This window comes from Vombatus ursinus, unplaced genomic scaffold (assembly GCF_900497805.2).
Source record: "Vombatus ursinus unplaced genomic scaffold, bare-nosed wombat genome assembly UNPS02014778.1, whole genome shotgun sequence".
Classification (NCBI taxonomy): Eukaryota; Metazoa; Chordata; class Mammalia; order Diprotodontia; family Vombatidae; genus Vombatus; species Vombatus ursinus.
This window is the reverse complement of record NW_020954556.1, coordinates 15,926,736-15,939,853: the sequence shown is the minus strand read 5'-3', so window position 1 is coordinate 15,939,853 and position 13,118 is coordinate 15,926,736. Positions and strand designations below refer to the sequence as shown.

At 39.7% G+C, this 13,118-nt stretch overlaps 1 protein-coding gene across 1 annotated transcript in view; it reads right to left on the bottom strand.

Moving 5' to 3' along the window:
• Positions 1-13,118, bottom strand: part of GREB1 (growth regulating estrogen receptor binding 1) — a 131,635-nt gene that overhangs the window by 106,711 nt on the left and 11,806 nt on the right. The window contains exons 2-3 of the mRNA XM_027865439.1: positions 11,008-11,127; positions 6,572-6,748 (exon numbers count right to left, since the gene is read on the bottom strand). Of these exons, the coding sequence (XP_027721240.1) occupies positions 6,572-6,748; positions 11,008-11,127 (297 nt within the window). The remainder of the gene's footprint in view (positions 1-6,571; positions 6,749-11,007; positions 11,128-13,118) is intronic.

Below are 13,118 nucleotides of genomic sequence, written 5' to 3'. Positions count from 1 at the left end.
CTCTCTCCCATGCCACACTGTTGCTTGTACTTGTATAAAAGATAGCAAAAATGTACACGATTCATGAGAGGAAACAGTTGGGTGTCTATTTGTTGCTGGAGGAAGTGTCAATAGCTTTTTTTTGTTCTTCCATGATGACATTTTGACCCTATTTCCTAGCTTTCTTCATATCTCAGGTAAATTGCTGAATTCTATATATACAAAGCTTTCCTGATCATGCCCTCTCCTTCCTCAAATTAACTAGAATAGGCTTATCTGTATACATACTGTACCCCACCTTGTCCCTAGTAGAATGTAAGTTCAATATACCAGTGCCTACCACAATGCCTGGCACATAACAGGCATTTAATAAATAAATACTTGTTGACTGACCAACAGCAGTAATTGTTTCATTTTCATCTCTAAATCCTGAGCACCTAGTGCAGAGCCTTTCATGGAAACACTAAATGTTTGTTCAATTGAATTAAATTATAAAAGTCTTGACAAAAGATTTGGGGCTTGGACAGGTGAAAAAGGAAGACCATCCCCATACCACAATATTAAATGTTCCTATATCATTCTTACCATAGTGGATAAATGGATGAACTTGGTAGTATATTTATAGGAAGAAAGAATTTTGTTTCTGGTAGATTAGAGTCTGAGCGTAGTGTCAAACTCAAAGAGAAATCATTCTCTATGAAGCTAGATTGTGACTTACAAAACCACAAATTAACATGATCTATGTTGTAATGTATTTTTATTTATTTTGTTAAATACTTCCCAATTACATTTTAATTTGGTTCCCTCCCCAATCCACAGTTTTTCAGGGCATGAGTTTGACAACTCTGATCTAGAAAACATTTTGGGTTATGCTAGTGGACATTAGGTGGCACAATGGATAGAGTGCTGGGTCTGGAGTCAGAAAGATTCATCTTCCTGAGTTCAGATCTGGCTTCAGACACTTACTAGCTGTGTAACCCTAAACAAGTCACTTATCCCTGTTTTCCTCAGTTTCTTTATTTGTAAAAAAAAAAAAGTGAGCTGGAAAAGGAAATGGTAAACCATTCTAGTATCTTTGCCAAGAAAACCCCAAATGGGGTCAGAAAGAGTCAGACACAACTGAAAGAACTCAACAACAGAAGTGGGCATTAAACAAAAGGAGGATATATAATTACACATTACAAACTAGTGGTATTATTGTAACACTGGGACCTCATTCCAAGAATGTCAGCAAATAATTCTAATGACAATGAGATTAAAATACAAAATGGAAGCAGTGAGACCCTACCCAAACTGCTAAATTTTTTCAAAAGGAGACATAAGAAACATGAGAGACTGTAGGCTAGGATAATAATCCTCATGATGACTTAAGAATCACAAAAGATGATTAGCAAGTTAAAAATTAATCAAACAACAAGCATTTTTTTAAAGTGCCTACTATGGGCCAGACTCTGGGGATACAAATACAAAGAATAAAACAATCCCTATTTTCTAAGAGTTTATATTTATAGTACATTTCATTATCACTCCCAGAGTGATAAAAGTTCACTTCCCTCCAAGTGAACTCTCACCATCTGTAGAACAGAGTCCCAGAGGTTATTTATTTGTCAAAGAACCAGAGAACTTCAAAACCTCCTTGCCATTCTCTTTTTTCACCTTCAGAGTAAAATGCCCTGCTCTCCCACAACAATCACCACCACCAAGGAGGATGAATGAAGAATTCTTCTCTCCAATATAAAAATTACCAGTTAATAGGATTTAGAGCTAGAAGAGACCTTAGAGGTCATCTACTCCCATCCTCTCATTTTACAGATGAGGAAACGCAGGCCTAAAGAGGTAAAAGGACCACTCACAGTCACCCAAGCAGTAAATAGCAGATCTGGGATCCAAAGTCACATCCTCTGACTCCAGATCCAGGAAGGAAGAATTTTTACAAGATTTTCATTTCTCCCTCTAGGCCTTGCTTTCAGTTCTATAGGCAGGACAAACCTTGAGCAGACACCTGGCTTTTAATTCTGTGACCTTTTCTCTTACAAAGTTCCTCAAGCAGGACCCTTTGTCAAGTCACTGCAACAAAACTCAGTTCAAAATAAGAAGTAAAAAAAAATCACTGCTTCCCTAAGATATAACCTAGCCTTGGTTTTATAGGCCACTAAAAGGCACTCAGCTTTGGTCACTGGTAAGTTGTAGGCAGATAATCTTCCATGAGGAACCACGGGGGTTAATGGCAGGAAGCCCAAACAGTTGTCAAATGGGCAAGCCTGGGACATAAAGCATTATTCTAAAAGAAAAAAGCATCAGTTATTACCAACTGTCTCTTATTGCCCATTGCAGGAGCCTGTTTAGCAGGCAATTAAGAAAGATACTACTTCCTCTGTGCAACTGCCTAAGGAGTTTAAGTTGTTAACAGGGCTGGGTACTGAATGAATTGAAATATTCCTGTCTCTAAGGCCACAACCCTTGCTTGATTTACCACCCTCTCAATTCCTTTATAGTCACACTCAATGGCATTCTGACCCATCTACTGACAAAAGATCAAATATAGAACAAGCTATGGTACCTGGTTCCTCCAAAGCACATCTGCCCCATCAGCCGCGAGTCGCTGGTATCATACTCAAATTAATACCCAAATCCTTATTCCTCTTCTAATCTTTGTGCAGTGAAAAGGGAAATTTCTGGAATCCTTCCTAATTTACCAAGTTGCTTACAAAAGGAGAATTTTACTTCAAGGCTAGCTAAAAACTCCTCCGTTCTCATTTCCCTGCTTGCCACCCAAAGTCCACAGATTGTCTCAAAACAGCAGGAGGCGGAAATTTTTGTGCACAAAGAATGCGTGGGGGAGCAGCTAAGCGACCTTGAACAAGTCACTTTTCATGACTGGTTCTAGTTACTTCATCAATCAAAAGAAAAGGTTAGACTAGCATTGATGTCTAAGGTCAATTCCACCTCTGAGATCATCCAGGTCTATGCTTTCCCCCCTCCCTTATTATAGTGTTACTCTGTTAAAACAGCCAAATTTAAAGGCATTTTTTCCCATAAACTCACAAACTATGCTCAATTAGGACAGGAATAAGAGCTGAAAGGGACTTAGTTCAGTCCCCCAGTTTTATAGGTGAAGAAATCAAGGCAAAGGGAAGTTTGACACTTTCTGCAAGTCAGAGCTAATTCATGACAGAATTTTGACTATGACCTAGGCAACCTGGCTTTCAAGCCCAGAACAAAAGTTCTTCTCCCACTCTGGCATAAAGGAGCCCACCATCCAATCTTGTTTTGGTTTTGGTCCTTCTCCAAAGGTTTAGTAAGGTTGGATATCCTGAAGAGCAAAGAGAATAGTGCTAACATCTGGAAAACCCAGATGCTTGCTAAGGAGTTTAAGTAGATGGGTCAGAATGCCATTGAGTGTGACTCTAAAGGAATTGAGAGGGTGGTAAATCAAGCAAGGGTTGTGGCCTTAGAGACAGGAATATTTCAATTCATTCAGTACCCAGCCCTGTTAACAACTTAAACTCCTTAAAGCAAGAATCAGCAAGAGAAACCTACTGATGAATTAAAAGGCTAGTGAGAGTGAGAGTGAGTCTCAAAAAATCACCAAAAAGCTAGGAGCTACTAGAAATCTCAGAGCCCAGCTCATCTGACCTGGAATGAATAAGAAATCCTTCTGTAACATCACCAAAAATGGGTCTCTAAGAGTCGCTGCTTGATTACTTCCAATGAGAAGGTAATCCCTACCTCCCAAAGCATCCTTTTGCATTTTGGGATAGCTCTTATTTGGGGTGTGGGTTGTTTTGATTTTTTGAAACTGGTTCTCCCTGTCTCACCCAGGCTGGAAGTACAGAGGCAACTCTCTGACCTATTCCCAGTACTGATCTCTGATCTGCATGAAAAACTTTAACCTGCTCCATTTCTAACCCAGGCCCCTCCTTAGGCAGCCTCGAGGCCCCCATCTCCCCAAAGACTAGTGACATATTGGGGCCAAATTTAGTGCAGACATCCAATTGGTTCAGCCCTACTTCAACTCAGAACTCCCAAGCTCAAAGGATCCACCAGCCTCAGCCTCCCCAGTAGCAGGTATTACAGGCATTAGCCATCACAACCAGCAAAGCTCTAATTCTTAATAAAATTTTTCCTTATAGTGAGCCAAAATCTGGCTCTATGCAGCATTCACACGCTGCTACTACTTTCACTCTCTGAGGCCAAACAGAATAAGCAATTAATTCCTCTTGCATGTGACAGTCCTTCAAATGCCTGAAGAAAGTTATCATGCGCCTGCCCCATTCTTCAGCTGATCTACAAATGGCAGGCTTTCCAGCCCTCTTCAGTGGCTCTCAATTACGTCCAGTATCACACATAAAGTCTTTCATAATATGGCCCCCTCTTACCTTTCCAGTCGTCTAACACCTCACTCTCGTCCACATACTCTTCGATCTAATAAGACTGGCCTTGCTGCTCCTCAAACAAGACACTTCTCCCAATTCCTATTTTTAGTGGATGTGGAGAGAATTCCATACCTGCAGTTCTCTCCTTCCTTATCTTCATCTCCTGGCTTCCCTGAAGTCCCAACTAAAACCTCACCTTCTACAGAAAGTCTTTCCTGATCTAGTGCCTTTCCTCTGTTGATTTTTCCCCCAATTTTTCCTGTATATAGCTTGTTCGCACATAGTTATTTTCACATTGTCTCCCCCATTAAACTGTGAGTTCCTTGAGAGCAAAGATTTTCACAGTACCTGGCACACAGTAGGTACTTAACAAATATTTATTGACTGGCTTTTTTGTTTCTCTGTATCCTCACTGCTTAGGACAGTGCCTGGTAGATAGTAGGTGTTTAATAAATGCTTGTTGACTTGACTCTAATCATCATAGTCACTTTCTTCTGGATATGCTCCAGCTAGATCTTTCATAAAAGGTACCCAGAACTGAATGCAGTATCCAAGAGGTAGCCCAGCCAGGGGAGAATGCATTAGAATTCTCTTCTCCCTCATTCTGGATGGTATGCTTCATATTGACCCATGGAGCTGACAAGTCACTAAAACAAAGATTTTTTTTCCACAGAAAATACTACCTAGCCATGCCTTTCCCACTTATTATTTATGAAATTGATTTTTTGAAAATCCAAATGTTCTCTATATTATCCTTATTAAATTCTATTTCATTCAGTTTGACTCATTATTCTTGCTGGTAACCATTTCACAAATTCAGATAATATATTTTTAGCCATCTCCTGAAAGAAGCCTACCACAGGTATCTCCAGTACTTCAAGGGTAGATGACTTTGTCAATGTGGGAACATATTCTTTTGACTAAGTCACCACTACTTCATGACAACAACAACAATGTAGCTAGCATTTATACAACACTTTAAGGTTTTCAAAGTGCTTTACAAATTACCTCATTTTATCTTCACAACAGCCCAGGGAAGTAGATGCTATTATTATCCCCATTTTACAGATGAAGAAATTGAGGCTGTAAGAGTGTTAAGTGACTTTCTCAGACTCACAGCTTATATCTGAGGCAGGATTAGAACTGAGGTCTTCCTGATTTCAAGTTCAGCACTTATCTACTGTACCACCTACATGCCTCTTAAGAGACTTAATAGAGATTCTGAGAGTTGCTGTGTCTGAAAAATAAGTTATTCTGCAGCTCATCTTGGGATAAACCTTTCTAAACTTAGACTGACCATTTAATCCATTGCTAGGTCCATACTTAAACCCTTTGCACCCGTGGGCAAGCCTCGCCAGGATTTGTTGTCTATTGGCACAGCCTTCAAGGACACAAGTTCACCTTTATGCCACAAGGAGATATTAGTAGAACTTTAGTAGAAGTGTAATTTTTCTTAAGTTGCTGTATGACCTTGGGCAAGTCATCTGCCTGGGTCTCATTTCTTCATCTATAAAATAAAGGAGTTAGATAAGCTCCCTTTTAGCTTTAAGTCCTAAAAGTCTATAACAATAACTAATACGAGTAACATTTTCAGATTTGTAAAGTGCATGTTCATATCAAAACTTTCGAGGTAAATACATATTTATCCCTATTTTACAGGGAAGGAAACAGGTTCAGGGGCGGGGGGGGGGGGTGTGAAATGACTAGCTAATGGACACATGGCTATCAGCAAAATCAGGACTTAAACTCACGTACCCTAAGTTCAATGGCCTTCCCATCACATTCACAGTATTTAAATTCAAGTTATCTTTTACAAAAAAAGAAAACATTTAGAAATGACTTACTACTGAATGATCTGAAAAACAATCATAGGGTTCATAGATCACTAATGGGTCCGTGTAGTTTTCAGGTGAACCATGAACTTAGATGGAAAAAAAATACATCTTTATTTTTCTCTTCTCTAACTGAAATTTAGCATTTCCTTCAATCATTTTTAAAAACTACTCTAAGAAGTGATCCATAGGTATCATCAGACTGCCAAAGGGGTCCAAGATACACAAAAGGTCAAGAACCACTGATACAGGATAATGACCACAAGGAAAGATCTCCTGCAAAAAAAAAAGTTTTGTTTTGTAGCTATTTTAATGTCATTCCCCCATACATGCATCTGCACAAAAGAACAACTCTAAATCTGCCTTTGCATATATTTTACTTACCCAGGAGAGCATTGTGCCCATTATCATCTGATAGGAATCTTTTATCAACAGCACAAACTAGAAGGTGGTCTGGCAGATTGGGAGACTTTGCCCCAACGAGGAGAAAGCCTGAAGGTACTTCAATTGGTTCGTTAGAAATAGATACGAGCCGCAAGTCTTTTCCAGCTTGACAAAAACCTGGGAGGGACAAAGAAACATGACTAATACATATTTCCAACTGACTTTCATAAACCAAGCATTCACACAGATATCATGCCAAACTTGTTTTTCAGTAAACAAACAAAAGCCCTGCTTCCAATTTGCACGTATTTATATCAGGGATTCATGATTTTGTTGCTATGGCTGTTACAGATCAGAGCTCCTCCAGGCTTAGCAGAGAGATTCACCAGTTTCTAGGACCCATTCAATTGATCACCTGATAACCAAACTTCTGGTAATAGAGCTCTCCACATTTTGCTAGAGTGCCCTTCAGAAGACGCACACAATTTGTGAAAACGCCCAATTTCAGAGTCTTTCCAGATGGTTAAGACCTGCTCGTGCGTTTCACTTCACGAGCAAAACTTGAGAATCTAAAATAACAACAATAATAATAGCTAGCATTTATAGAGTACCAGCTATGTGCTAGGCACTGTGCTAAGTGCTTTACAAATATCTCATTTGATCCTCATAACAACCTTGGGCGTTGGTTGTTTTTAATCAATCAATCAATAAACATGTGACTGCCAGTCACTATGCTAAGCATTGGGGATACAAAAAGAGACAAAAGACAGTCCTTGCCCTAAAGGAGCTTACAATCCAGTGGAGGAGACAATATGCAAACAAATATATACAAAGCAAGCTACATGCAGGTTAAATAGGAGATAAGTAACAGTGGGAAGGCAGTGAAATTAAGAAGGGTTGGGGAAGGCTTCCTGTATAAGGTGGGATTTTAGCTGGGACTTAAAGAAGGCAGGGAAAGTCAACAGAAAGGTGGGAGAGTGTTCCAGGCATGGGGAGGACATCTAGAGAAAATTCCCAGACTCAAGAAATGGAGTGCCTTATGTTTGGAACAGCCAGAAGGCCAGTGTCACTGGACCTAAGAGCACATATTAGGGAGTAAGGTATAAGAAGACTGGGAAGGTAGGAGCGGGCCAGGTTAGGAAGGGTTCTGAATACCAAACAGAGCATTTCATATCTCCTCGTGGAGGAAATAGGAAGCCGTTGGAGTTTATTGGAGTGGGACAGGGGAGGGGGAGGGGGGGACCTGCTGGGCTGTGACATAATCAGACCTTTGTGACAGGAGAATGGACAAGTGGGGAGACACTTGAGAGAGGTAGACTCACCAACAGGTTCTTACAATAATCAAGGCGTAAGGTGATGAATGCCTGAACTAGTTGAAGAAACTGAAGTAAATAGATTGCTCAGGGTCACACAGCTAGTATGTGTCTAAGGCTGGATTTGAACTCAAGTCTTTCTGACTTCAGGTCTAGATCTCTATTCATTGAACCACCTAGCTGCCTCTATACCATCCGTATATCACCCTAGTGGAGCATCAGAGAACTTTATTGGAGGTAACTCATAAGACGTAAGGGATTTGGAGCTGAAAGAGAACTTAGAAATCATTCATTTAAACCTCTTTCTTATACAACTGAGGAAGAAGGAGGCCTAAAGACATGAAGCCAGAAGTTCCCGGGAATAGGTCAGGAAGGCTTGGGTTCAGATCCCAATTCTATTACACATGACCTGTGCAACCACTTTTAAGTGACTTCATCTCTCAGTTTCTATTCCTGAACCTATAAAGTTATTATTACTCAAGATACAGAGGTAGTAAAAATAAATAGATGAATGAATAAATAAATAAATAAAAAGATACAGAGGTAGTAAGAGAGGCAGATTTAAAGCAAAGTTGTCTAACTCCAAATCCCCTGCTCTACCCACTTTACCATAAAGCCTCTTAACATAATAGGCATTTAAATAAGAGATGTCATTCAAAAGTAATAAACACAAATTGTAGTAAACTCACTTACCCACAAAACCCTAAAGCTTAAATTATTAATTTTAATACTATTATTTACACTTTTTTTTTTAAAAATGGCAAGTCAACAAGTTAGGATATCTGGGATTTCTTTTGAAAATTGACTTCCCAGGGAGGTCCTGAACTCTATATACACTCAATATACTGTTTCACTATTTGTTGCTATGGCCTATTGAGAGTGATGGTAGTGAGAATCACTGCTCCCACACCTGAACTTCATCAAAGACATATTAGGTTCTCAGGCTGACATCCTGAGTGTGAATTCATTCTGAGTTTTCCAATAGAAATAATGTTTAAAACGTGAGGTACCCACAATAGCTGGAGAGCTCAAAGATTTATAAATTGCTTTCTTTATAACGCAGTGAGGGAAACAGTACACATCATTATAAGGTCTGTATCTATACTCACGTTGTAAATGGGGAAATTGAGAGATGGCAGAAGCATCACTATCAGTTTTGGTACTTTGACCAATTCAGTCATATAGGAGGGCAGGCAGTCCCCTAGGATTCTGCCAGGCCACTGAATGAGAGCAGCACTACTCCTACAAAACTGTGCAAAGGGAGAGAGCACTAATTGATAGCTTTCTATTTTGAGAAGTTATTTATTAGGTTCTAAGCTCAACTGCTTCTACCTGGAAGAAGGAACACAAATACTCTTAGTACCAGTGGACAGAGTACCAGGCTTGTAGTCAGTAAGACCTGAGTTCAAATGCAGCCTCAGACACTTACTAGTTGTGTAGCCCTGGACAATTCACTTAACCATGTTTGCCTCAGTTTCCCCATCTGTAAAATGAACTGGAGAAGGAAACAGCAAACCACCCCAGTCTCTTTGCTAAGAAAACCCCAAATGAGGTCACGAAGAATTGGACGCCACTGGAAATGACATAACAGGAACAAGAAATCCTCTAAATTTCAGTGTCCTTGGAGTAAAGCCCCCATACACCAGCCCTCGTTTTGGATCTAGTTAAATGCGTTGCCCCTGATCACATGGCTAGTAGGCACCAGTACCAAGACTCAAACCTGATGACTCCAAATACAGTATCCTTTCCATTCTGCCTGAGCTGGTTAGGCTATACAGTATTACTGATACTTTTATTCAGCTACATTACAAATTAAATGAGCTTGTGAGATAGCATGGGAAACTCACAATCATATATAACATTGTCCAAGTTCCAGTGTGCAAACTTTCAGCATACAGCATATTCTTAAGTTTAACTATTTGTGGATCTACTAAGGAAGATATGATTCTGTTTGCCACATGAAGCAATCTAGGCACCCAACATAGCTAGTTTTATGAGTCCTCACACCTTTCTTGCCCTTCACCCCTCTACACTCTTCACTGAACTTAAGATAATAGAAAGAGCACTGGATGCTTCTTCTGTATTCCTGGGCTCAAATGATACCTATGCTATGTACTAGTCTGTAGGATCCTGGGCAGATTACTTAACTTCCCCTGCCCTCAGTTCCCTTATCTATCAAATGGAGACATTGGACTACCTGATCTCTAAGGTCCTTTCCAACTGTAAAGCTGTGAACTGTCTGTGGTCCTTCTATCACATAGGCCAGGAGGCCATCTCCTGTTATGGCGGAATCAAAGGCATGCCTTCCCTATGGGAACTGAGAAAGATATAAAAGATAACAAAGAACACTAAAGAGGAGGAAAATCATAGTAATCTCTCATATTTATTTATCACTTCTTGGTTAAAAAGCACTTTCACAGAAATGACCTTATTTAATCTTCAGAATAGGCCTATGAGGTAGCCAGGGTATAAATTATTAATCCTTTCCCCAATACACTCATCATGTGACTTGGCCAAAGTCACAAAGCTAGCGAATGGCCAACCCAAGACTCAAAACCAAAAACTTCAAGTTCTTAAGTACAACTTTCTTTCCACTATACTACCCTGTCTTTCAGTATTTCTACCCTGTGCCACACTTTTGCCACTGGGTCTTTTTCCAAAGGTACCAATGGCCATGGCACTGCTGTCAAAATTATATGATAGTCCAGGACAAAAGGGTTCAGCCACCTTTTCTTCACTGTTTGGTTTAGCAAAAACAACAACAAGAACAACAACACTGGATTTAGAGTCAGAGGACCTGGATATGCATCCTGTCTTTGCCATTTACTAACTGTATAACCTTGAGCAAGTCTCTTGGAGTCTCAGTTTCTTCATCTGTAAAATGGGGGAAAATAGCACCTGTAAGACCTACACTTCACAGAGCATTTAGACTCAAATAAGCTCATGTGCATTACACTCTTCTGCAAACTTTAAAGCACTATGTAAATGTACCATATTATTTTTACTATAATTAAAATTTGGGGATTTGAACCCAGTGTTCTCTGAAAATCACTTCCAGCTCTAAGATCTATTACCTTAATAGCAAAAATAGCCCTTTCCCTTGCGATCCAGCAAAATCCTTACCATCTGTGGTACAGCATCCTTCAGGAGGAGGGTGCATCTGATAAAGGTTAAGGGGACTGCTTGACTCCAGTCCTTCCTCTTCCTCTTCTTCTTCATCTTCATTGTCCCCCCTGTTGCCTGCTAAAAGAAAAGAAATAAACATGGCAGGAGACAGTCAACATTCTGCAATGTTGCAAAAATAAGCTTTTTTTTCCTTGGCCTTTGTTTTCAACAAACCCAGTGGTAAAACCAGAGCTAAACTTGAAAATTACTTTACTTAACAAACATTTATGAAGTGCCTGATATATGTATAGGACTATGGTAGGTGCTGGGTGATTTACAAAATTTGGACGGAATAGGCCCTGACCTCATGAGCTTCCTAGTCCAGTATTGAGAAATCACAGGCTCAATAAAGCAACATAATTAATTGAGCAAATATTTATTCAATATGAACTATGTGAGAGACCTGATATGGGGTTCTGGGGATATGAAGATGAAAACTGATACCTTCTCTGTCCTCAAGGAGTTTACACTCCAGTAAGGGTATTGGAGATATGATACATAATTAAGTATAATATGAAAGTGGAATGTGATAGGGCAAGTAGATATCCAGCACAATGCTGTAGGAAAATGTGAGGTAAAGGAGATTACTTTGATCAGGTAAGGTTTCGTGGAAGTGGTGGGGTCTGGTATGAAGAAACAGGAGGATTTCAACAGAAAGGAAGAGGATCTGTATTCCTATCATAGAAGAAAGTCTGTGTGATCAGATGTAGGCAAAAGAAATAAAAATGCTGACAAAGGATTGTGGAGGGCCCTAAATGCCGGGCTAAGGAGTTTACATTTTATCCCATAGGCAACAGGGAGTCACTGAAAATTTCATCTCCCTTCTTACACAATTTCACATTCAGAAATCCATTCTTAAATATGTTTGTGCTCAGTTCTATATACATTGTAGATGCTCAAGAAGCACTTGCTAAATGATTTTTTTTCCATATGTACTTTAAATCATGTATTACAGCCTGATGCATCAATATGACCTTTTTAAAAGTTTTAACAGTTGGTTTAACAGTTGGTTCAAAATATATCTATGATTGAAGGTTTGGTTTTACTAGAATTTACCCTAACTCTGTGTCACCAAATAGGCCAATTTCTGCATGTAGATTGTCATTTTGTCTCCACCAAAAAAAAACCCTGCTTCCTCATCATGGCTTGGAGTTGACCTTGGCTTCTCCCAAATTGGGCCGGAAGAGCACAAGATCTGGAAGAAGCATGTTGAGGCAAGTCACTGTGTTTGCCATTCAAAGACTAGACTAGTCAGGTACAGAGAGGTTCATCCCCAAGAAGTTAGCTGTGCCACAAAACTTATTAAGCCACAACAACACATGATGACCATATACTAAGAGCACAGAGGGGTTGCTTTCTGTTTTCATGGGTAAAAAACTCACATGCATATAAAACTCATAGATCTTTAAAATAAGTATATTTCTTAATCATTATTCTAAGACTCTAAATCCAATGCTCTTTCTACTAAACCGTAAAAAGAACACTAGGTCAAGGTCTCAGTTTGAGCTTCATGAGTTCATTAGGTCTGTCTTGATCAAAGGTGTTGATTTAAAGTCTATTACACTAGCCAGTGTTTTGGCAAACATAGGGCTAGGAGGTTTGTGACCAACCACACCTGAATGGGGGAGGCAAGAATTCAGAACTAAAGAAATGAAGTCCATAGTAGTAGCCTCACAGTGGCCCCCCTGCCTGGCCCCTTTTGTTCTTGCCTCTCCCCATCTGTTAACAGGAAGAGCAGACCAAAGGGATCATGATGGGCAAAGAGTAAATGCAGCAAAAGTGTTTCAGACTCACACAGTCCTTACAGGTAAGCAAAAGTAGATTTGGTACAAGAAATGGGAATCAGAGGCATAAAATTCACCTAAGAGTATAGAGGGGCTAAAAGGATTTCCTAGCCCTAAGTCATATGACTGAGGCAAATGCATTGATCCTGCTGGGAAGAAGTGAGTTCAGAGTCAGATCAAATGCCTGTAGGCTGTAATCATCCATCTAGCTGGCTAGCCTGAGAAAGAAAGACAGAAGGAAAGAAAGAAAGAAAGAAAGAAAGAAAGAAAGAAAGAAAGAAAGAA